This window comes from Trematomus bernacchii, unplaced genomic scaffold (assembly GCF_902827165.1).
Source record: "Trematomus bernacchii unplaced genomic scaffold, fTreBer1.1, whole genome shotgun sequence".
Lineage (NCBI taxonomy): Eukaryota > Metazoa > Chordata > Actinopteri > Perciformes > Nototheniidae > Trematomus > Trematomus bernacchii.
Genome location: NW_022987547.1, coordinates 7,550,173 through 7,576,326, shown reverse-complemented (window position 1 = coordinate 7,576,326; position 26,154 = coordinate 7,550,173). Strand labels below are relative to the sequence as shown.

General features: G+C 39.4%; 1 protein-coding gene across 2 annotated transcripts; it reads right to left on the bottom strand.

Annotated features, from left to right (window-relative positions):
- Window positions 1-743: 743 nt before the first annotated feature.
- On the bottom strand, window positions 744-20,475 carry LOC117476381 (lysosome membrane protein 2-like). Of its 2 annotated transcripts, XM_034122858.1 has the most exons (13): window positions 20,005-20,473; window positions 12,962-13,122; window positions 12,234-12,381; window positions 11,850-12,038; window positions 11,608-11,699; window positions 11,020-11,139; window positions 7,053-7,231; window positions 4,685-4,803; window positions 4,088-4,161; window positions 3,932-3,983; window positions 3,542-3,694; window positions 3,349-3,390; window positions 744-3,045 (listed from the first exon to the last, which is right to left on the bottom strand). In XM_034122858.1, exons 1-13 carry the CDS (start codon window positions 20,125-20,127, stop codon window positions 2,935-2,937), a joined length of 1,563 nt encoding a protein of 520 aa, XP_033978749.1. In that variant the 5' UTR covers window positions 20,128-20,473; the 3' UTR covers window positions 744-2,934. The 2 variants fall into 2 exon arrangements, with proteins under 2 accessions (XP_033978749.1, XP_033978750.1); XM_034122859.1 differs by lacking the exon at window positions 3,349-3,390 and having other exon boundaries at window positions 20,005-20,475.
- Between the last annotated feature and the right edge of the window lie 5,679 nt (window positions 20,476-26,154).

Here is a 26,154-nt window from a genome sequence, read left to right as displayed (position 1 = left end):
CCTATTACACAGAACGAAGTGCTCCACTGACTCCTATTGCAGGCATCACTGACTCAAGCATGTCTGGTGTAATCATTTTCAGTGCCCCAACCATAACCTTGTTCCCCTCTATCTCGAACCCATGACTTACCTACCTACTCTGACACTCTTTTGAATTTGATGTGTTTGCCTCCTTTTCCCCTCTCTCCTATACCTTTATTGTCACATTAAACCTCCAAAGCCCTCTTGGTCAATTTATCGACCCTTCCATGTACAGTACCCTCAATCACAAACATTTTATTTTCTCCTGGATTTGCTAGTCTTGTGACTCAGATAAAAATTGTGAGAACATCTTTTATGAAAAAACATTATCACAGTTATACTGTAAAAGAAGCTACAATGGTGGGTCATGTAGGGGTATATTCTTGATTGATATATTTGTCAAAAGTAAAATAAGGGTGGTGTTTCTGTGTTTTCCCTTTTTTGATGTATCCTGTTATGTGATTTATACTATGCCAGCTCACAAACACCAGCAGGATATTACCTTTACTCCATACCAAGACAATAGAGCCTTATCCTAGAACAGAACCTAACAACACACACCCAACACTTCAAACTTGTAAAGAAAAACAATGTGGGCCTATGACAACACTGGAAACATCTGTTTTTGTATTTAAACATTAAGAGTAAATACATTTCTAGCTACAAACGTCTCTGAGATGACAATCAAACAGTCAAAAGGGCTTAAATAAAGAGAAGACACCTTTACTGAAACTGCTTTTATTTTTGTGTACACAGTAAAAACAGCATTAACAGTCAGCGTTTCAAAACAACCTGACAATTAGAATTCTTAGTGGTTATAGCAGTAACTATAATTACAGAAAATAAAATCTGTTATAAAAGCATGGCAAAAAGTAGCCCAGTTTACAGTCCATATGGTGCTTTCTAGGTTTTGGTTTGGTTTACCAATGCAACAAAAATCATTTATCTTATTCACCACAACACTAATACTGTGTAATACTGTACTTTTTGCAAAAATATAGTTTCATCCATTTATTCCCCCCCTCTCATACATGTTTGATAGTACATTTGACAAAAGAAAGTATTTTATTTTCCTTATTGTTTTTTATTGTACATAACTGATTAAAATATACACCACCACAAAAAGAAAAATCAAAGCTTGAATTAAACTTGTTACATCTTCTTTGCTAATCTCTGATATATGTATTGCTTTTCTATTACAGTGCATGTAAGAGGAGACAGTATGAAGTAACTCATTAATGCCTAAAATGATATCACTAAAAATAAAAGCAGGGAAAAAGTTTGGGCTCAACAGAGTTTAAATGTAGTAATTCTGCAGTATTTCTATACTGCATTTAATGGCACATACAATGTGTTGACCAGCCGTGAGTGATTAAGTGCAGTTTGACCCTGCCGGCAAAACAAGACAATAAATGCAACATTTCTCAGTTTCATGAGATTTGATGGTGTGACATGGCGTTCTTCTGATATGTAAAAACTATAAAAGGGCCAAATCAATTCAGTTACAAATCTTGAAAGGCAGAACTGCATTGTTCCTTCATATATTGAGCCTTCATGAGGGTTTAGTAGATAGCTAGACCCTGCCCTGACATGAAGTCTTTCACAAACATTATAAAGAAAATGTTGTTGGGTGTTATATTGAGCACCAACAATGCTATTAAGGCCTTCAGCAAAAGCATAAAAAAAACACATTTTGAACTAATAATAAGCTGAATCATATTTTGATATGGCGGTGAGTTAATGTAAGCAGTCAAACAGGGCAATAGATACGTTAACACACACATTCAGTACATTATGAATCATTGTTTTTACAATAAAAACATGTCATATTCAGGGCTTTAAATGGCTGATAAAAGTGTTGCTCATTATGGCACTAGAAGATAACTGTGAAGCTCTTACTTCATTGAGACATTTCTACATTAACATTTACAAAAAGAGAACTTCATATTTCACAAAAGCTAAAACATCCAAAACATACAGTGTTTTGTCTGATATTCCCCATTATACACTGAGAGGAATGTGAACAGTTCAACACACCTTACACTGTATATATAAAAGAACATACTCTGAGAGTTTCTCAGGTGTGGTGCTAATGATGTTCACAGATCCCCCTCAGTGCATAACTGGGAAACAATAATGAGCCATGAACATGTTTTGTAACATCTAGTTAGGATCAAATGCAAATTAACAATAGTTACACTGAATTTAATCAAATTGAGATGATGTATTGCTTCTCTACCCTTCTTTATGATAGTATTTTTTGATAGTATCTGAGCAGAGGCCCCCTGAGAGTGGCGTTTAATATCTATTCAAAAAGAAAAAAATCACAGTTTACAGACTTCATTACCCTGGTCCCAAATCCTCATGTGTGCCGTATTACACAGTTGTCAGTCACCTACATCTGATATAGGCCAGTGTTTCTCAACCTTTTCAAGTCACAATTATCACAACCATCTTAAAACCCAGAAAGGATCCTGCGACACCCAGGTTGAGAACCACTGATCCAGGCAAACAGAATAAGTTCAGTCATTACAATTAAATTCATCCCACCTTTGAGGTATAAAGGGGTGTGTTTTCTTTGTTTAGGACCACCACAAAAAGCTCTCTCTAACTCTACTTATATAAGAACTGCAGCTTTCAGCAAACTGATTCAAACAGCAATATTTGGCTCCTGACTCACAGTGTTTTTGTATGAATGTCAAGCTTTTTCTGGAAATACCGTGGCCTGGACATTACAATTATGTACATATAGTACAGAATGGTTGAGACTAAAACATGTTCCCCTCCTCTACACCCTTTACATATTTCCAATCATAGAGGAGATATTGACAGTTTTCTCTCTCTCCTGCAAACTGAATCCCTATTTGTGATTCTGAGGGTTGTCCATGTACAAAACCACCTTTCCCTCTCTTCTTACTCTTGTGGTTCGCTTTTAGCCGTCAAACCGATATATGTTCCATTTTGAGGGTCCTCTTTTTCCTTATCACTCACTGCAGAGTAAGAAGTGTCCTCTTCATTGGATGTCTGAAGAGGGAGATTGAGGATCAAATGTGTTAAAAAGTGATCTAATCCTACTTTGTAGACCTATACCTGTATCAAAAACGGTTGTTGTACTTGAACGTTTCATCTTACATTACCACACACATTTTTAAATGTATTTTTACTAAGTGATGTTATTGTGTTAAAACCAGACACTAGGTTTACTGTACAGCATCACAACACATTTTTATATAGTAAGTGATCTTACTATATGAAAAGAAAGTGAATAAAAAATGCATATCGACAATTAAGACTCAACAAAGCAGCAAAATAACCAAAAAGACTTACAGCATAGAGCGGCTTGGTAAACACAGTGCGCTTTACTTCATTCTGCACGGGGACACATGAACACATGCACAGTGCAATTAGTGGTTAAGAGACTGACTGAATTACACAACAATTAACACAAATTACTTTTTGGCACACAGCAAGTAAGTGTTAAGCTTGTTAGAATGAAATCAGGTCAGAGGTGTTGTCATACCTTCTGTTTGTGGGCTCTGTACAGGAGGATGATGAAGATTGCGAGCATGATGGCCCCCAGTCCCACGATGAGGAGCGGGAAGTTGGACACCAGAGTGACGATCAGCAGCAGCTTGTGTACTCGGGCCGCAGACGCATCATCAATCACCACAGTCTGCGAATTAAAGACAAAGCAAACATATATTATGTAGAGGAAACTAAGATGTGATTAGTGACTGGTTTAGCATCTTGCAAATTCAATGTGTTTATTCTTTAATTGATTGATTTAAATTGTGTTTTATGTCTTTGCCCTCCAAAAAAAGAATGTATAATGCTGCAAGAACTTCAAGATGATGAACTGATTAACTCATGTGTTCAAATCTAGTGTGCGCATGTCTTTACAGTTTCTTACCTCATTGATGAACATGACGGGGAATATTATCTCATTCAGGTTTCTAGTTTTTCTGTTGTGAACACAATAAAAAGAGTGTAAAAGCAATCATGTACAGTGCAGACAATCAGACACTGGTTCAACATAGAATAGCCATGTTTAAATGAAGATACTCACGGGAATCCAGGCATTCTGTTAAGCAGGATGTTAATCTGCGCCCTCTTGTTTGCACGTACAATCACTCCAGTGGTCTGTAAGCCAAGTTGTCATATGATTCTTTCTTTATACATTTATTTAAACTTTATTTTAATATACAACCCACTAAACCATTCTGTAGAGAATTCCACAGTTTGACGCCAACAATACCTATGACTTTGTTAAACGTTTGTTGGCGTGTTCTCTTTCATCCACATTATTATACAATTCCTATTGCTATTTTCTGTAATAATAATTTCTAGCAATAACCTTTGCTCATGTACATTTTGCCATAAGTAATATTGTAAAGTGAAGCATTATATAACCAGAACAGACAACAAAATGAAATCTATGACACTGTCTTAGGAAGACAATGTTGATGTTTAATATCTTCTTCTGTACTTCTATATATATGCCACTAGGGGGTGTAGCAGTGATCAAATGATTTGCTAATACATATTTTCATAGTGGATTGAGATGTGTACTGTGAAAGAACATGAGCCACAGCATTACTGTTCTAATTATACCTGCAATTAAAAAGTGCATTTGAAGCTGCTGAACTGCGGCCTGGTGGCTTACCGGGTTGAGGTCTAGGTACGTTTGGTGATGCTCTCTTTTAGGAGACATTCCTTCAATGGCAGCCACGTATTTCTCCTCTCCCAGGTAAAAATGAGGAAAGGATGCGACTACTGGGGCGCCTTTGAGAGGAGAGGGGAGGGTTGAGGAAAAAAAGGTAGGCAATATTAAGCAGAGCAAAGCAACAACTGATGATGTAAAGCCTATTTCTCTACTGAAAAATGATTAAATCAACAAAACAACAACAGTTCGCCTTTATGACAAATGTTGGGCTATATTTTTTGTGACAACGTTTTCTCATCTCCAATACAAGTTTAATACATTTTTATTTATATTTTATATGCAAAATGTCTCCATAAGCTTCAACTCGTTATGTTGCCCATTCACAATCATTAAGTATTTTCTTTGTCAACACAGATATCATCACGTAATGGGCAACAATAGGATAACCTAACACTGTTTTCTAAGGTTTTACTTGAAGGAGAATAACAGTCTTATCTCAAATAAATGCTAACGTTTGCAGTAAGGACATCTAAGGTCAGACCGGAAAATGCCCTCAAGCACGTAGTTTCTATAATGTGCTTTTGTTGTTGAAAAATAATGCATCTGTTTACGACACTGGGATGGTGCCACATAAAAGTCAATTTATCAAAGCAGCGACATAGTAAAAACATTCTTATCTAATGTCAGATATCCTGTTGTTTGATGTAAGATCTTATCAGAACATCGGGAACAGCACAACATTTGGAAAGAGTCCTCAAGAGAAAGTGAGGAGATATAATCTGACTTTTCATTTCAGGACATGCAGCAAGTTACTTAGGGGCAATCTTCTAAAGAAAATAAACAATAGGTCCGCAAATGGATCACCTCCCCGGTTGTAAAACGAATTAAGGGCTGTATATTATATCCAGATAAATAATCTTGTTACTCTAGCTAATTTCCTTCCTCATATAAACAGGATAAACCTCGTTCCTACAATATGACCTCTTTCACAGATAAGGAAATGCGTAGTCAAGTGAGACGTTCTTGCTTATGTGTTGAACGGAGTCATGCTGTCTGCGTGAGGCAGTCACAGGGAGTGATGAAGTGGGGCAGAGGTGACCGTTTTCCTGCCCCTGTGTTTGGCAACACACACTCCACAAAAACATTGGACACTCGCGGTCACCTGAGAGGCTGTTCCCGTGACTACCCACAAGGTCATTCAAGCGCAACACACACACACACACATATTTGTGTTGATATACTTACGTGTGCCACACTTAATCACTGTGTTCATTCCTTAAGAGGTGACCCTAAATCTGACCTCTGCACTTTCTTATAAATCCCCCTTATCTGAGTAGAATGACATTTCTGTTGCTGGCTTTACAAGCTTTGCACTATTTTTATGTCTATTTTTTTATGTTTTCATTGTATTTTTCTTATTTCCTGTTGTGTGTTGCATTGCAGGATGAGCCTAGGAGATTAGCATTGCCCAAACTACTCTGAAGCTATTGTTGCATATGACAATAAAGCCTTTCAATCTTTGAATCATGAAAAATGTGTACCATGACCTACAAATTCTTGGTTTTATTGGGCTGTGTGCCTAATATTTATGTTGACGGTTGATGTCGTACACTATGAATATCATCTTACAAAAACTATTAATTGAGCAAGCAACATCATGTCTGTTTGTCTTTGATAACAATATTGCATCAAATCTATCTGCTTTCTTGCAACATAATGTAACTTTGACACAAAAAAGAAGACATGATGTTCACTTGTGTTAGAATAACTATTTCAAACAAGTAACTGATTATGATTTAAAAGTAATAATGGAAAAACCTGGGATATTATTTATAGCAAAACACTGGCATTTGGTGTAGATCAAATGAATGATATTTCAGAAACAAAATAGAGTTTTTGTCAGTGCACACAGGCACTAGGGCAGAGCCTGTTCATATTCAAGGCCAGAATCAGGTGACAGGGCTTACCCGCCCTCAACAACTTGGCCAGTCATGGTCAGATGGCAGCAGAGGTGTGGAGAGGGCTGGAGAGCTGTGTCACATGGCATGGCTCTTTAAAAGCTTATTAGTACTGGTGAGTGAAAAAGGAAAATAAAGGAAGTATCTGAGATAAGTTTAAAAAAAAAACTGGGCTGGGGAGAGATCAGAAAGAACAGGGCAACAGAAATAAAGATCTTAGCTTTCAAAGTTAAGGTTTGTTTTCACTAGGAAGGCCCAGGTCAAGCTCAGGGTCTTTGTGTAGGATGTACAGCTACTAATAACACAGGAGAGAATAGGATTGTGGGCGCAGAACAACGAAATGTGAAAGGAGAGGCATGGGAAAGTGCAAAGCGTGGGTGAGAAAATATGCTGCATAAGCTGACATTTACCTTTCCGACAGGGACTGACTTTAAGGAGGCCGGTTCCCAGGCACTCCTTTGGGGTGACGCAGAAACCCTCGTTGGCGGGGTTCTCCTCTTTGCTGGCCAAAACAGAGCGTGGTGGAGTGAAGCGGTACGCCGGGATTCCTTTCACCTCCACATCTTTCTCAAACTCCATGTGGATCGACCTGCAGAGCAAAGCGACAACATGGCCGGACATGATGAAATAAAATCAGCTTTCTTATCATCGCTAATTCCTGTTATTCCCTTTTTACACACTAAAAGGTGCCTGTGTACGTCTGAAGTAAAATAGAAAAATGACGCTCTTCCGTTAAATGTCATTATTTTTCGTTTTTCCCGAATTAGTTAATCAAACATAAACAAGACACATTCTGCAGGTGCTGCTCCACATGGGCGATCAAGGATTCAATTTGGTTGATTTGATCTGCCTTAAACACCTGTTCACATGCAAACACGACCTGAAACTCAATTATTCTTTAAAAAAATTTAAAAGTTTAATGAAAATAAAATCTTGTTGTAAGTACACTCCTAACATGTGGATGAAATAATGATGTAGTGTGGTGGTGTCAACCTCTTGTCCCGGCAGTGGGGAAATGTCTAATCATATTTGAGTTTTTTTGTGTTTTTACAGCTTCTAAGTGAACAGTACATAATTGTTCTGTGTATCTGCAGCTCGGTTTTTTCCTAGGGAATTCTGATCATTCTCAGTGAGAACAAAGGAGGTCATACAGCGTCTGCCAACTGCTCTTCACTACTCAGACCACCAAGAGTGCAACAACACTAGCCCTTTCCCTTGACCTTTGGGAGAGAAGCTAAGTAAAAAGCTGTATGCATTTCACAGAACAGGACGGTGAAAGCCTGAGCCTTGTACTGCTGGGCATGAGAAACCTTTACAGCAAGAATAATGTCAGATAAGCTAAAATATGGTTATTTTGTATTGAAATTCCCTAAATATGTGGGGGCCAACATTTGTTCTGATTACGTGAGATTGTACTACAGGCATATCAATGGTAAAAAGAGTGGAGGAAAGATGGGGGAATAAACTTATTTTAAAATAACTTGTATAATTAGTTATACAATAATTCAATCTTCATGTGCTGACTTTATAATAAGTTAAAAGTTAGGTTATATTAGTTACCTCCAAGCTTATTTTTTCAGCACAGTTTGTTTCTTATTTGTTGGATCTGATACGAATAATAATCGTACCTCGTATCACCGAGTTTGTCACTAACATGAAATGGAAAGTAAAGAAAAGCAGTCCGGCGAGAGACATGCTCTTCACAATTACCACTTCAAGACAAAACAGAGCTTTATAGCGTTAATGTGGGGTTGTTCGGATTTTAGCACATTTTGCCTCATTGATTTCTCAAATAACTTCTTCTCAGTTTAGTACGATTTTATTTATTTAGTTTTGGAAGCCTTTGCCATCTCCCAGCTGCAGTACTGCTTTAAACCTCAAATATGACCTATCTACCAGTGGAGGCGCTGTTTCACCACAACACTGGGTGGGAGTTCTGACCTTGGTTGGTGTCTGAGTTCTACTTTTAAGTTTTTAAAACCTAAACGTAGAAACTTTGTTTTTAATTTGTTTTGTTTTGTGGATACCTTTTAATGACAGAATCTTTTTAAATCAAATCATGTCTTTAAAATGAAAGATCATAACTGGAGGAAAAATGTACGTTTAGCAAAATGCAAGGTGGTATTTGAACAATGACACCTGTGTACACTTCATCAAAATGTTGACGTTTATGTGGCTAAGCTGTCAGTTACAGGACCAGAGGTCAAGACAGATGGGAATTCAAGCTCATTTTTTATTCTTCAGATCAGTGGCAGATGTTTTTTACCAAACATAAGTTTAAGACTAAGTGGCGAGCTTCAGGATGAAAACACTTAAGCCAAGCTCTCTGTGTGAAAGGTTAACACATGTGACTTAATTGAACATTTCCTCTTATAATCAAGGTTAAAAGGTACAGGAAACAGGGTGGGAGCCTTCCCATGAGTCACAATAGCACAGACAGCCATGATGAAGCCACCAGGCAATGAATAAGTAGGTGAAAGAGTAAACATTTAGGACAGGGGTTTTTGACACGCATCCAATAGGAGTCAAAGGCACAACCATGCCGCTAGAACAGATTCTTTCCATACTCAACTCAAAGGGGAGGGGGGGGGGGGACGTCTGCAGAAACATTTTGCTTACGTCATAGCCGTTTTCTAAATTAGAAGCTTTAGTTATTAGCAAGGGCAAGGCAGTCATCAAAAAGCCAGCCTTAAGGCGTAGCAGTTGTTAAATAAATACAATAATCTACTCATTAGTATTTGACTGTGTAAGAGGACATTTTTTAACATTCTTTAAACTTTCAAAAACATCTAGGCTAAAGTCCTCCGGAAATCTGAAAGCCATTACGAGCATAAGTAGTGAACATGTCTGGCTAACATTTCCAATATAACACAACACAATGCACAATTAATTATCGTTCCAGCTGGTAAAGAACTGAAACAATGATCTTTCTCTCGTTTGTCAGTCTCACTCCCACAAATTTCCTTACCCTTCGTCACTCAATCATCTTTCATTCCCATTACACTCCCGACTAACTTTCCTCTTCATGAAGCCTTTCCATGAAGGGCTTCCTGGCAACTACCATGTTAGTATTACAAAAGGATTCACAGTATAGGCAGTAAAGCATTGTTGAGAAAACAGACGTCACCTGTTGTGCTGTTTGTAAGTGATCAGGATGTTATTATAATTATGGGATCCAAGGCCTGTGAACTTTATGTCCATACAAGATACTAAAGCCTGTGTCCTGCTGTGATGTGAGCTGTGTGCAACATGTTCAGGCCAGGTCATGTAGCAGAAATAGACATCACCCCTCCATTCGAAGAAACAACAATCATATGTGGGACACTAGGTAACAGTAGGTCAAATGGGACCAAGCAAATTCCTGTTGCAGTCAGATGACTTGACTGATACATTAAAACTAATAAAAGCCTATTTTTGTTCTTGAGTCCGTTGAATGCTGCGCTCATAAAGGCATCACGTTTCATTTAGCTTCTGTTTTATCCAAAGCAACTTACAACAAGTGCAATAAACCCTGAAGATTCAAACTCAGAACAGAACAACAACATGCAGTGCTTCAAGTAGGCCAAAGCTATTGGTGCATTAGCTTCCAATGGGCTAAACCTTTTAAATACAATACTATTTTTTTTTTTTTAAATGGCAATGGTGCAGTCTGGGTCTTCAGTCTGCACAAAAGATGTCTAGACTTTCTGCAGTCCTGATATCAATAGGGATACAAATGGCTTTGTTGGAGCTAGGATAGCAAACAAGTGTGTTTTTGTAGAGAGGTACCCTGGTCACCACTTGCATTTAGGGAGTAGCGAGCCGATTGACCGATGCAAAGCGCAGTGTACGTGCTGGAGTGTCGTGTTTAACCATGTCCTGGACCCATTCACAGCACTGTAGGTTAGTACCAGTGTCTTGAAGAGGATTTTGGCAATTACTGACTATAGCCATGCTAGTGTGGATCTGTGATGCTGTACTGAATCTGCCACTATGCTTCTTTATAGAGGTTTATCAGATGGTTGAGAAATGTTGTCATAAACAAAGTGCTGGATAAAACGAACAAAGTTTGAAATGCTGGTGGCACTAGAGCAGTGGTTCCCAGCCTGATATGAAATCATGCAATGGACACCATGTGAATCTGTACTACTGAAAATGATTCCTTGTGTTAGCTATTTCAGTTCTGACCAAAGCAATAAGTAGTACAGACAGACATTGCCAAACATAGAGGCATGTGCTAGCACAGCACAAAACAGATTAACATAACTATTTATGTAATATTTATTTACACTCACTCGTCAAGACAAAATATTAAAGCAAAAGTGATTTATATATCTCAAAATGATGCCACATGAAAGCAGTAGAACAAAGAAAAGGCTCTGTGTTGCTAAACTGTACCTGCAGAGGTCTGGAGAGAAGATGTAAATGCGTTCATTTTTATCCAGAAAGGGGTGGAAAGCACTTCCATCGGATCCATTGATGCTGTTGCTTTGGTTAGACGTCCAGAAGTCCAGCTGTCTGCAAATCAAAATATTGTCAGAAACATTAGTCTAGTACAATTTTCATCTAGATCCCTCTCGTTGACCAATAAGTGAATGTAATAATTAATGCTACGTGCTGGGTATGTTTCATGTCAACAGTATTATCAGTTTAATCTTAACAATGCCAAATTTCATTAAGTGTTTTGATAAGAGTGGTTTCCAAGGCGCTTAATTAAAGACTACAGTACGTACTCAGGCAATGCAATAGGTTAAAAAAGGTCAACAAAAAGCCATTAATACATTCAGAGTTACAGGATGTTTTGTCCTGTGCTCTGAACTGTGGGCAGCAGCCCAGACCAACAGGCAAACAGACATCCTTATTATTGGCAAATATGCAGTACATTTGAGAAACTGTTTGAATCCAAAGGTTACCCACTGAAGTTCCATTACAGTGTATGAAGACAGAGATGGGGTGTGTCTTTGTGTGAGACTGCAACAGGGTTACCTTTGGCCTTTCCATGTTTCAACGTGGCCATAATCCATGTAGTTCTGCTCCCCAGTGTGGTATACAAATTCCCCGTTGTTAGTTCCATTTTTCTAAATAGACCAAAAGATTTAAGTTATTACATTGATTGAAAGAAAACACTCAAATGTGTTACTATGGAAAAGACTTGCTCTGTAAACTACACACTAGATTACAAAATCCAAAACGAACGAACGAATAGATATTTGAAGAGCTGTACGCGCCTTGTACATGAGGCCAAAGACCTTCTCCACAGTTTTGAGGGAAGCGATGCCGGTCAGCAAGGGATCCTCATAACCCCACAGCAATTCATCTACAGTGCGAGTGGTGAACAGATCACTCCCCACAGAGTTCATCATGACGGACGCCACCGATGCTTTCCAGAAACTCCCTTTCAACTCGTTCATCACAGCCTAGAGAAGGGAAGTGATAGTGAGGTAGAGTTGAGAAGAGTTGGAAAGCAGGATGAGGTGGTTAGCATTGAGGGAACACGAAACGTGCAGAATAAACCCACAAGCACTCCACTTTCACCCACTTGGTTTTAAACTTTCCTCTACTTTAATTTCCACTTTTCTCTATTTGTGTAAGACCTTTAGTTCATGGCTCACCCAAGCAGGGATGTTGACAGTGGTGATGTTATCCACAGTTGGGTCGCCCACAGACTTCTCCCTCAAGAACACAAAGGTCTTGGTGTTGTATGCGGACACCTTCTCACCATTTTCCACCATGCTGACGTTGTCCTTAGACCTGTACTCCCTGGGCAAACACAATAAAAAAGATAAATATATATTGTATTATCATTATATTTCAAGAGTTGTTCCTGTCACACTTCCTTTATTCAAAATCTGTTTGCAGAAGCAAATTAAATACAACTTAATAGAGGAAGCAGAGAAGCAGCAGATACATTTCAACAGAAATTCAAGAAGAGGTCTAATTTTCTACTTTGCAAAACCTTATTCTTTGGACTGTAGTTTGCCTGGGGCAGTCTACATTTCAAATAGACACATGAACCCCAAAACTCAATAAATATAAACTGCAACACAGTCTGGTTTATATAGATTTTATACGTTTGGTATCACGCTTAAAACAAATTTAACAAACTACCAATTTAATGTTTTTTTTCTTTAAGGCTTTTTTTGTTGCTGTTCAGTCAACACAGAGTAAGTTCATATCTGGTGGTGGACCTATGTACAAGTCTGCAAACAGAGAACACCTCCTACACACATTCAAGGACATCAAATATTTGACAATAATGTCAGATTAAGGAAGATTTATTGACACATCGGTTTCTTTCTGGCAGCATTTCTGTGTGCATTGATGTGCTCTTGCATCCTACCTGTATGTGTAGGGTCCAATCTGCTTGACCACTGGCTTGGCCCCACTTACGAGGAACTCGTTCACATTGGTCATATTGAAGAAAAAGTACTCCATGTAGACAGGTGGGGGAGGGGATTTCCATGACTCAAACACACGGCTTCCCTCTACCAAAACAATCTCCTGTTGAGACATAAAGAAAAAATCTCAGTAAATGTAATATCAATCAATCAAAATGTGGTTATAGACCATTTTTTCATACACAAAAGGCCCTCCTATCCATTGACAGAGGAACACAAAGCTTTAAGCACAACATTTCGTACCAACAAAAATCTAAAACACTTGGGTTGGTCTTGAGTTAGCACCCACTCTCTGTACATGTTGGCACATAAACAATCAAAGCAATGCATAAAAACCATGATATACTAAATAAAAACATGCTACTGGTAGATGTATGTTGTTTCTGTAAGGAGGAGTGTTTTTTGATTTAAGTGGCTTTCAAATTACGATGCATTTGTTACAAAAAATGTAAAAACCTTTGCAACCAAGGTTTGAATTTAAAGTTTCTATTCATAGTAAAAAAACAACCCAGAGGACAAAAACATCCTTGGGGGGCCGCGGAGGGCAGCTGCTGTCTGAGCGTCAGACAACAGCATCAGCGGCACACATGAATGGTATTAGGGGGAGACCCTTGCACAGCCCCATTGTCAGCGGTTGCCAATGACAACGGCCTCTCGGGGAGAGCGACTGACATGTCATGTGATGGAGAGAGCTGGATGCCCGCTTGTTGCGCAGCACTGCGACCTTAATGATCTGAGCTGCATTCCTCAGGTCTGAGCCTTATGAAGTGCAGCGCAGGACATGAAAAACCTTCACTATCCTGTTTCAAAATACACAGTATGGAAGAAAAATGGGTTAAGTCTCACAGCAGATGTCATTGCCTCTGAAAAGAAAACCTGAATCACAGCGGGAATCTTTTGAGGAATTGGAAAACACACCGAAGGATAGGAAGGAGGAAAGGGTTGAGAGTGTATCTTTGGACAACACATCAAGAGGAACTCTCACTTTAGCTTAATTGTATCAAAGTTGAAGCCAGTATTTTAATGATGAAGAAAGCACACCAAAAAAGTCCCATTGTTTCAGGGGAGCACTAGCCCCCTCCTCCTTTGGGGTCCCCTCTACTTGTTCTGAGACAAAAAGTTTAGCCGAGTTGCCAAGGACAATAAAGCTGTCAACTTAGATCGAGGAAGGGAGCGCATTTTCTTTCTATGTCATGCTTTCATGCTTCAAACAATCAATATAGTATACCTCCCAGCATGCTTCGTGAAATACCGCATGAAAAACAAGGACAGAGAAACCCTCTTATCTCAGTACTTACCCCAGCTACCCTTACACCACTCCCAATTTGAAAACACATGTAGCAGGTGAATACACAAATACACATTCTGCTAGTTCTTTGAAGTAGGGGCAGGCAAATACATAGACGGGAATAATACTGGGCGCAGCGAGAGGCTGTGGTGGTGTACGTGCTTTGCATAGTCTAAATGGGTTTGTCTCAGTACACCTAGCAAAGCTCTACCAGGTCAGTCAAGCCTGTTGATATGGAAACTGTTTTGCATTGACCTTAACTTCCAATGGCCACCAACTGGAAATACCAAGTTGCTGTAGTGGCAGGTCGCTGGTTGGCACTGAGACAATCAGAGATGTTAAAGAGGTTAATTTTGATTGAATAACTTCCTTTATTGGTTGAACCAGTTGATGAAAAGTAGCTGCTATACTGGTAAAAGACACACTCATGGAAAGTTAGATGTGATCAGCTGACTTTTCCTCTTGTGCCATCAGCTGGTTGAAACGGTTTTTGTGAAACGTCTTGGCAGCCATTGAAATTGAATGTTGTAATGTTTGGCAAAGACATCCATGTTGCCAAGAGAGAAACCTAATGACCTTGGTAATCCAGTCTATTATAGGGCAAAATTCCAGTTTAGAAGAGATTATCATAGACTAGTTGTCGAGAAATATCCCGAGGTTTAGGGCACAAAATTCCTCCAAAGACCATAAAAGACATAGCCTGGCGAGCCACATATATGGAAATTGGCTCTACAGGTGAGAAATTAATAATGGCGTCCGAACATGATTTTAAGCTAATTAATTGGCAAAAAAGGTATTTCAAACTTTGACTTCAGTGAAAGTAGTGTAAAATGGTTAAACATACAGTGTACAATCCTGTATTGAAGATTTTACTTGAGTAAAAGTACAAAAGTGTGTGAAGCTCTATTGTCTGGGCTAACACCTCTTATCCCATAATAACAACGGACTAAAGCTGACTTTCGGGTTCGCTGGCCTATATGTTTAGTCTAGTTTTTGTAAAATTACCAAATTCCTGATCAGACGCAACTCATTTTTCACCATCATCCCATGAGAAGGCTGTTGATCCCGCTTGACTCGCATGGAAGCTGAGGGGCTGCCAACCCTTTCTCAATAAACCTTGCAGTGTGAAAGAGGCTTAGCACACACAGTTAGTCTACTGCTGGGAGGGTATCTGAGGAATGGGATCTTTCACACTGGTGCAACTGGGGTAAGGGCGAACTTGATACGGCTGAAATAAATCATACTGCTGACAGGCTACTAGTAGATAACCATGTGGCTGCAGCGCTACGCATGTGTCACACCCACACATAAGATTATTTAACATGTCCACCTGTTAGTGTAGTTAATGCTCTCGAGGGGATGGAAACTACTTAGCATAATTAATGCTTATGTAATGCATCCTGTTGCTCTGTCTCTGCATGTATTAAACTATAAAATAATGAATAAGACATATGAACATTTGTTAACACGAGAAGCAGAACTCGTCGTTCACGGTCCAGAACGGTATAGTCTGCAAATTACTTAAAATGCTCGTTGCCTTAAACGGGAAAAAAAAGTTTTAGAAATAAGTTTGGAGAAAATGAACATCTGACTGTATGATTTGTTTACTGCCACTTTGTTTTGTCCATCTGGGCTAATGATGTATTATAACTTGGCAAATAGTACACTACACGCAACCTCAAAATTATATTTATCATTGGCACCAAACCAGATCCAAACTGCTTAAATCTAGCGCAGCTTTGCACAGAAATCCCTTAAATCTCTGGATCTCAGTACATTTTTGTCCGGATTCGACCCCAAACACTTGGGCTTTTCTGACAGGTCAATAAAAGTATCTTCATAAACCATCAGTTAGCCTAAACTCTTGGAAGTGCCGCACCAGATGTCCTAAGGCCAATGACTTTAAGCAAACAGTATATTTTATCGCAGTAATTCTAAAAGTCTCAAAGTAAATACTAACAGGGATGTTCAACAGGACTTTACAGCGGTTGATGATTTTATTAATAACTCCAACAAATAGTAAGCTATTTATGTTGTTGTTGAAGGAAATGAGTTCACATGTTAACGACAATTATCGTATGACATCAAAGCATCCAACTTTCAATTGTGAACTCATCTGTGATCAAAATAAACTAAACATCATCCATGCACCACGTGAACCAATGATGATCTTCCTGATATGTTGAGATATGTTCACATCTATATATTAGTACATTCAATTGTAATTGTATTTAAATGTAACAATGTCAGTAATAGGAGCAAATCCTGGCACTAGAAAGCATTGTAAATACATCCCATGACTTCTAAAGTCAAAGCCTCTCTGATAAGCCATCTGATACGTGTTATGGAGAGGCATGTTTGATATGAAAATAGGGAAGGTGTGTCACATGATAATACTGAACATTACTGTACTTTCATGTGTGCACTGTTATCAGAGTAAGTGAGCCTTCTGGGAATCCTTCGAACATCACTTACAGTCTGAAATATTGGAAATCCAGGAAATATCTGAGCCTTAACTTACAATTACTTAATGTATGGAGCGCAATTCTGGTAATGTACAACAACAAAAAAGCAGGAGGTCTGAAGTATGATTACTGGTGCTGAGCAAATGCTTTCACTGATGCAGGTACCACTGAAACATTTTTATGTTAAAGTGGACCTATCATGCTATATTTGAATAATATAGAGTAGGACCATACCTATATAAGGCATATTTATACTTTTTTTTTTTCAAAATACCAAACAGATCATGCATTTTAGCCATGCCTCATTTTGCTAAATTTGACAATTTCTAGCTCTGTTTTAGCAAGGGCAGATTATGTGAGAACAGCACCATCTACTGGCCTGGCATATGTACTACAGCGTCTCCAGCGCTTTCGAACGGCAATGGCCGTGGCTGTCTCCTCCTGATTGGTGGAGTTGGCCCAATAGCCGTAGCGCCACCGTCCTGACGTCAGGGCAGTGTTCAAATCTGGATCAGTTTTTATCAGATCCGTTGCATTCCCTTTTTTAGAGATTTGGGTATGGAGGAAAATAGAGAGGGTTGTGTTTTCTGACACTTGGTGAGTTCCCTGGAACACCGGGGACACATATTCATGTATAAAAGACGTACAAAAGTGCATTTTGCATGATAGGTCCCCTTTAACACTACATACACTTTTTGTTATATTCCATGGAATGCTCTTAACATCCCGATAGCAATGAATATCTTAAGTGCTTTGACAAAAAATCCATAACAAAAATGTCATCTGTGGAAGCCGTAGTACTGTAAAAAGCACGACCAATCATTTTAGCCGGCCCGGCTAAAGTAACTGGATGGCCTACCTGCCTGTCAGTCTTCCATCGGGGCACAAACTTATCTCGTGCCCTCATTGGTCATGTGCGCGTTCGTGTGTGCTGGAGCCGGAGGAGGGGCTCTGTAAGGAAGTGGCAGATTTGTTCCGGCTGTGTATTTTCAAATTCTAGCGCACTCGAGCTGGTTTCTCCAAAATTACCTACCCACCTTTAACATGGTAAGCTGGAAAAAAAAGTCTGCATATGAAACATGTTGTGCCTATCTAAGACAAATCAAATAGTAGGCTTACTAGCTCCTACAGACTAGAGGGCGTGATTGTAAATCTCTCACAAGCAAAATACCTCGACAGTTAAATGCCATTTTACGTTTCATTACTATACGATACAGTATTTATTATCATTATAGTATTACTATTTCGGCGATTAGATAAAATATAAATTATATTTGATGCAACTTTGGTTACATTTCCATGACTTTTCCAAAACTTTGGGAAAAATATTGTTTTCCATAACTTTTCCAGGGCCTGGAATTAGCATTTTGAATTTCCATGACTTTTCCAGGTTTTTAATGACCGTAGGAACCCTGAGTGTTATTTACGAAGGCTGAAATAATGAGTTGATTAATTGGCTAACCGATCAACTGAAGAGAACAAAACATTGAATAATCAAAGTATTGGTCAGATTTGGCGGCATCTAGCCTTGTGGTTGCAGATTGCAACCAACTGAATGTTCCTCAGCTCACCCTTCCTTTTACAAGACTGCAATAACAAGCCGCAGGGTCTAAAGGATCCTTACCCTGAGAACATCCTTATTTAAGACTACTTCAGAAGCATGGAATTCAGGCAGCAGCTGATGTTCCCACAGTTTTTTTCCGCATCAGGTTGGGGAACTACAGTGTAAAAACATGGCAGTGTAAAAACATGGCAGTGCAACATGGCGCAAACACCATCCTAATTTTTTCTGAAACTATTTTCAATTTTTGCTGATCCTTCTAAATACTACACTGGCCTTTTCATTTTTTTCCAAGTGTGGGTTGTATAATACAAATGTCACGGAAATTGTGATGAGCATTTCTGCCTAATTTCTGACATTTCATGGATCACATGATTCATAGAAAAAATAAGTATGCAGATTCATTGATAGTAGGAGAAATTGAGAGTGTAGAGGCAATCTCTAAAATAAATGATTAATCACTTTTCAACAAACAAGGACTTATGAGGTTAATTGATTGACATCAAATAAAGTAAACTTATGAGTTAATGCATTGAAGGATCGTAGTTGCAGCGGCTCTATTTTCAATTTTCCTTTTTAACTGATATCCTAAGATATCAACAATGACAAGTACTTCAGTTCAGCTCATGCTGTGCTTTTCATCTCTATTAATCATATTCAAACATGGATCTTAGGAATCTCTTGCAAGGAGGCATTGTAAATCAAGCCACTGTAGTGAGCAATGTGTGACCGAATGAAATCTTAATGTAATGTTCTGGTTTACAGACTCAACTTTTCTTTGTGACGCATTGAAAATCCAACCAATACCAAAAACAAGCCGACCCAGCCTCAACAAGCATTGAAGGTGGAATGTAAAGCATTGGGACATGTGCTGGGAAAATACTTCATTGGAAAAGTCTTCCAACATGCATGCTATGGTAAATGCCTTTTGACTTTTACAAGGCTAATCTCACTTTGGGGAAGAGAAAGTTCTGATTGCCCAGAGCAGGCGACTGAAATCTTGTAAACCCAGCCTCCTCCACCTCAAGGAGTTCAAGTTGTTTATTAAAGCCACTCCTTCTGGGATATAACCCATCACTCTACAATACAACACATGTAAGTCATACTAACAGACACAACTCCAATGATGAGCAACCATATCTTATAGGCTAAAACATGATAATAAAACAAAAAACAGCAGCAAAGAAACATAGCAGTGCAACATGGCGAAAACACAACAATTGAAATGTGTAGGTGATTAATTCACTAATAAAAACATAGTTAATAATATAATATTAAATTTCTGAAAATAGATCCCCTAAATACTTAACATCTCATAGGCTTATACAAGATAACAAATCAAACAGCAGCAAAGTGTTTTGTCCTGCAAAAATGTTATTCAAAGTTAAAAGCAGATTAATAACAATGCAGTTAAATTGTTGGGCCAGTTTCTGGCATCTTAACATCCTAATGGACTGTTATAATGATAAGGAGTCAATTGCAAAACGTAGTCATGCACTTTAATCTTCTGGTGTAGCAAAAAGCAGTGATTTGTATAGTAATTTGAAAACTAGTACAATCCCAACAGTCTCACAGTGCTTTCTATCATGTTCAACAGACTCTAAAGACAAACACAACAAATGCAATCATGAAACAATCATGTGCGTTAAGAGGATGAACGTGTGTGTTTACCTTTTTGAGGCGGTTGTGCATGAAGGTGCGGAAAACTTGGCTCACTACTAAACCAATCCCGACCACCAGCAGGGTGCTGCATATCACCCCGACCGCATAAAGCGTGCAGGAGCGTCTGGTCATGTTCGCAGGTGCTCCAAAACACAGAGAGACTCTTGAGGATGAATGGAGACCTTAATGTCCGTTATAAAGCTGTCCTATGTTTCCCTGCAACACTCATAGAAAGTTGCTTTAAGCGCATACAACTTTGCTTTCCTCAAGACACGGGGTTGCCTCTTTTATGCAACTGAGTGTAACGGTTTGAGATGTTTGCTGTACGAGTTTCCAAGTTAAAGAGGAGCGAAAAAAGTCTGTTTACACTCAGTTAATAATGAAGCGGTTCACTTTAAACCCCACGAGGTGCCCTGAATCAGCCTGAAGTGGAGACCCAAAGGCGCATTCAATAGAAAAAAGTGCCGCGGGGTTTATGTAGCGCGCTGTGAAGTCTCTTCATACTCTGCACTCCCTCCCAGCCAGGGCCACGCTGATTGGTCGAGAGGGTGTGTGCCCCCCCAGAAAAGAGACTTGTTGAGATGAGTGTGCGCGTCAGTGAATGCGCCGTAAACGCGCCACTGCCTGCAGCAGCCATGGTGCCGCTTCAAGGACAAACTGTTGAGTCGTGCAGAGCTAAATCTGTCACTTGGAGGGCTTACCGAAAGTCACTTATTGTGCAGTGTTTTGTTATAATAGAAAATGAAGTTCTTGTTTCGACCAATAACGTCTTTGACGATACACAGCGTGTGGGTCGTTTATTAACCCAGCTAAAAACAAAAACTAGAATAACTAACTAGAAAATACTGAAAAAAGTACAATATAGTCCCCTGAAATATAGCAGAGTATAAGAATAAAGTCGCATACAATGGAAAGTCTTTCCCGTGTCTCTCAGCAAGTGCATGGGGGATGTAGTAAACAGTTGTTCTATTGGCCTAGTATACTTGTGCAAGGCCGTAACCATGGAGTCTACATTGGGGGGGGGGGACCACAAATTCAATCAAAATTTGAATACTAATTTCCTGCCATTCTAAAGGAAAATATATAAAAATTCACTAACACATGGGATACTTTAAAACCTGTTAAACCCCATGCCCCGCCCGTGGGGGCAAAAAACAACAATATTCACTAAACTGTGTCTCAGGCATGGGCGTAGGAAGCATCCTCAATGTGGGTGGGACAATTTGACGGGGGGTGTGGGCAGGTGGTGGACCTAACCTCCTCTGAGGGGGTCCGGGGGCATGCTCCCATTTTTAAATGTTGAAGTTAAAAGCATCAATCTGGTGCACTTTGAGAGCAAAATGAAGAGATCTATGGATACATCTCTCAACACCCATATGAAACAGAACTGTAAACAGATTTACTTTTTCTTTATGCATATTTTACTCCCTTAGCTACTATTCCTGAAAAGTTCAGTTTTAACATCAGAACTACAAGTTATTTACACAAAGAAGCTAAACCGGAGGGTTCATTAACATTACCATTACGAAATAAAATAATATAGATTAGTTTAGGGCTAACTAGAAAAAGATACAAGAACTGATGGAGGGCAAATTAAAACATGTCTGACCTGCTTGGAGCATCAACGCTAACTGAAGCTGGACTCGGACGTGCGACAGCGAAATACACCCCCCGGGTACAAAATAAAGGTATGCATAAACAAACAAAGGCAGAACCAATTTACATGTGAAAAAAATATATATAATTTTGTAGAAGTTCATAATAACAGAAAATAAAGATTTTCAAGTATACAAATAGCCAAAATAAAAAAGTCATAGTCATTTTTTTTTTTTATATCAGTTAGGCTATATATTGGGGGGGACATTTTATGGGCTCAGAACAGTCTCATAATACACACATGCACACAGAAGGATTCACACTTGTATTTCATGATCCGCAAAAGGATTCACACTTGTATTTCCGGATCCACACTTGTGTTTGTCAATGCACACACAAATGTGTTCCGTTTCATATACATGTAAATAAAATCCAAATACAGAAAAAAGTTTTACATATGTATTTTTGATCCTCACATATTTGTTTTCCATTTAAAACCGCTGCACCTACAAACACAAACCGCTTTCTGTGCATGGATCGCTGTGCATTCGTGTGTGGGTTTTTTGAGACTCTCCTGACGGTCACCCGATTCGTACTTGTAATGTTTTCTATCTATAGCCAATCAGATGTCTCCTCAATTCTAAGCCAATCACATGAGCGCGCCCCCACGAGGGTAGATTTCTTGCGTTCATGACGTAGCGCTTCATGTACGCATTTTGCGCTGTCCGGAGCTGACAGGTCCATGGAGCCTGCCTGCAGGCGCTAATCTCAGGACACCTCCACTCTCAGTACATTGCCACTTTCCGAGCAGGAAATGCACGCAAATACAAGCCTTTATATTATTAAGGTACAGTGCCACTTTCCGAACCATTAATGAATGCTTGTGTACACAAAAACGGCAGGCAAAACCATTTTAAATGTGTGTTTCCTGTATAGCGAATACAGCTGCTTTATTTATGTCTGTATGAAGTTGTTGTGAGTGTGGAGGGAGCAGCTACAGGTTAGCTTAGCCTAATCGATCAGTGCACTACGAAGCCAGTGCTAGACAGTGAACTGTCAACGGGGGGGAGCCCCGCCGGTCATTATCGGCCGATATTCACTCTTAATAGTTTGATCGGTGCTCTCTATAAAGGCCGATCAGGAGAGCTGGATCTGATCGATATGGACATAAACGCGAGTGAAGTGTTAGCGAGCTGCATGAGAAACTGACGGGCTGTCAGGAGAGAGGAAAAAAGAGATGATCCTTACTCCCGTGTTATTAGCCATATCCGGTCATAGTCCGGTAATTACCTGCTAACGGAAACTCTGCTACACAATTCTTCTTATTATTATTATTGAAACATGACCGGTAAGTTTCAAATTTGTCCGGTAAAATAAATTCTGTCCGCGGAAACCGTGCTCCGGACAGCGCAAAATGCGTATATGAAGTGTCATGAACGCAATAAATCATACCCTCGTGGGGGCACGCTCATGTGATTGGCTTAGAATTGAGGAGACATCTGATTGGCTATAGATAGAAAAAATTACAAGTACGAATCGGGTGACCGTCAGGGGAGTCTCAAAAAACCCACACACGATTGCACAGCGATCGATGCACAGAGAGCGGTTTGTGTTTGTAGGTGCAGGGGATTTAAACGGAAAACAAATATGTGAGGATCAAAAATACATATGTAAAACTTTTTTCTGTATTTGGATTTTATTTACATGTATATGAAACGGAACACATTTGTGTGTGCATTGAAAAACACAAGTGTGGATCCGGAAATACAAGTGTGAATCCTTTTGCGGATCATGAAATACAAGTGTGAATCCTTCTGTGTGCATGTGTGTATTATGAGACTGTTCTGAGCCCATAACATTTTGAGCGTATCTGAATATTCGTGTGTGCATACATTTACACTTGTATAAAATATCCACGTATCTGTGAACCAAATTTGAAGTCACAGAAGAAAAAAAAAAGTTTTGTAGCTCGTAGAAAAAAAATGAACTTAGTGATGAAATGTTCACTTGCAGAAAAATATATATTTTTAAAATATATTTTCCATTACAACTGCAACTTCGTTATTACAACCTCTCAAATCAGTCATTACAACTTCACAAATCTGCTCTGTGGCAGTATAAATCGACGAATCTGCGGCCTTGACTATTGCTACACTTCTTGCGATGAATAGCCGCGTTCACACCGGAGTACTTTTCACCGTACTTTTCGCGTTTAGTTCCGTTAGTACCCCTTATGTCGCGTTCACACCAAAAATCGTACTTAATCTCGGGAACTTTTACCCCCATTTTTAGAGCCTGCTGAGAGATCGTACTTTCCTGTGGGTGAAAAGTGCCCCAGTGCTGATTGGCTGGGCGAATTGCAAACCACGCCCGTACAACTGTGAAAATGTTGTGTGGAGACGCCATTGTTTTTCCTCGCTACAAAAACCCAACGCACCGACGGAGCGTTGGGTTTGTTTTTGAAAGCAGTTATGGCAAGCATCAAGAAATTATGAGGAGGTGTCGGCGCTTCTGGAGATCTACGCCGAGGACGCGACCCAGGGAATGCTACTGAAGCCAGTTCAGTAGCTTTCACTCGACCTGGGAATCGTGCACAGCCCCACCGGCTAAAAATAAAGAAACTCAGGCAGGACTACAAACGGCGGATTCAGTGGCCAACGATGACTACCACGACGAAGGTAAAATCAACTACATGCACTGGGGTTTTAATCTGCACAATAATGGTCTCAGATGTACTTTTATTTGCTCAGTAGATCAAGCTAGCCATGCTAGGCTGAATAGGCTAACACCGGCCCCGAGCTAGCTACATCTAGCTAGCTAGATATTCTCGGCCGCTATGAAAACGTTTTGACTTGTGAATAACTGTGCAGTGTTTCTGTAATTTGCTTCACTAACTCATGGCACTAATTGTCTGTTTCAGGCGAGGATGGACAACTCTCGGGATTGGAAACAAGCGAGCTTTGCATTCTAGATCACAGCGCTTGGTCGTCCTCCTTACCAGCAACCAAACGCAAAGGTACACACACTGTAACTTTGTCTTGAAAGAACGTTACGCATCGAACTGATGTTCACAATCATGTTTATTTCCTTCTTGGTACAATTATGAAACAGCGTGAAAACGTATTCGCCTAGACCGGCATTTACGTTCGCGCCTTTTTACTCTCTCACAAACATTGTAAACATCCGGGCTAGAGGTCACATGACTTCCGGTAAGAAAACTTGCCTCAACAACATTAAACAAAGTTCAAGCATACATGAAGCACTCTTCAAAAAGGAACAATCCTCCGTGTTTGAACCTCTTAAATCGCTGCATAGCCGATTTATTTGGACTGGATTATCCCAGAGAGGCTAAACATTCTTTATAACACAGTTTCAGATTTGTGAAACCTTAATTCTATTTGTGAAAATACCAAAAAAACATTCCTAGTATGTTGTAAAACTACATGGCGACTAAACAGATCTTGTATCTTGCTTATTTTCCCCTCTTAGGAAAGCGGACACGGGATGCGAATTTCTTTGACACCGCCCAGGCGTTGGAGGACCGGCGTGCCGTGGTGAAAGAGTCGATGCACGGGGATCAGATGGTGCTGTTCACCAAGGCCCAGGAAACGGAGGACAAGATGCTCACCAGTTCATTTTATATTATTGTTATTACTGTTATTATATAGTCTTGATACAACTGACACTTTATTTTATATTGATAATGTTAATTTACATGTACAACTTCTATTTTATTTACATTAAAAATGTGAACTTCTATTTACTGTTAAACAGTATCTTGCTTATTTCTCCTGACACTTTATCTTTAGTGACCGTAGCATCCTATACATCACATGTAAGTGATTATTCTGATACCATCATGTTTCATCGGTTATAAACTGGCAAAGCTTTATTTGTCATTTATTTATCATCAATGTTGCAACCTTGTGGAGGAATGGCAGGGGCACATACACAAATATGATAATTTATATCATTTAAAATATTATTTGACCTAAAACTAAATGTTTTTATGATTGTCCTCTGAGGAGGACATGGGGATTTGCAAACTTTTAATTCCCCCCCCCCCATTTTACACAACACAAAATGGAGTCCACTATGGGCCGAAACTAACATGTATGTTTCCATAGTGTTTATGGCAGACGGATGCAGTGGGTCTCAGGAAGATAAATAATAACGGTGGGTTTGCTGCTGAGCCTATTTACTGTGCATACAACACACCTGGCACAGTTTATTGTTATTATATTGCCACACTGTACACTATTGTAATGTTGCCTGTCTTGACTGGAAAATAAAAGAGAAACAAAAGCACTGTACAAAAGATCAGCTTTATTGTCAAAATGTTTACAATTTACACGCTGTTCAGATGCCTCATAAAGCTGGGTCGCCGGTAAGGCAGTCCATTCGTCCCTGTACTCATTACTTTCACAAAGGTTATGTAATATGCAACATGCTGCCACCTGGATTTTGATCTTGTCCATCTTGCAGTCGTTTCTTTTCATCAAGCACCGCCACCTGCCCTTCAGTCTGCCAAAAGCGTTCTCCATCACCACTCGTGCTCGGCTT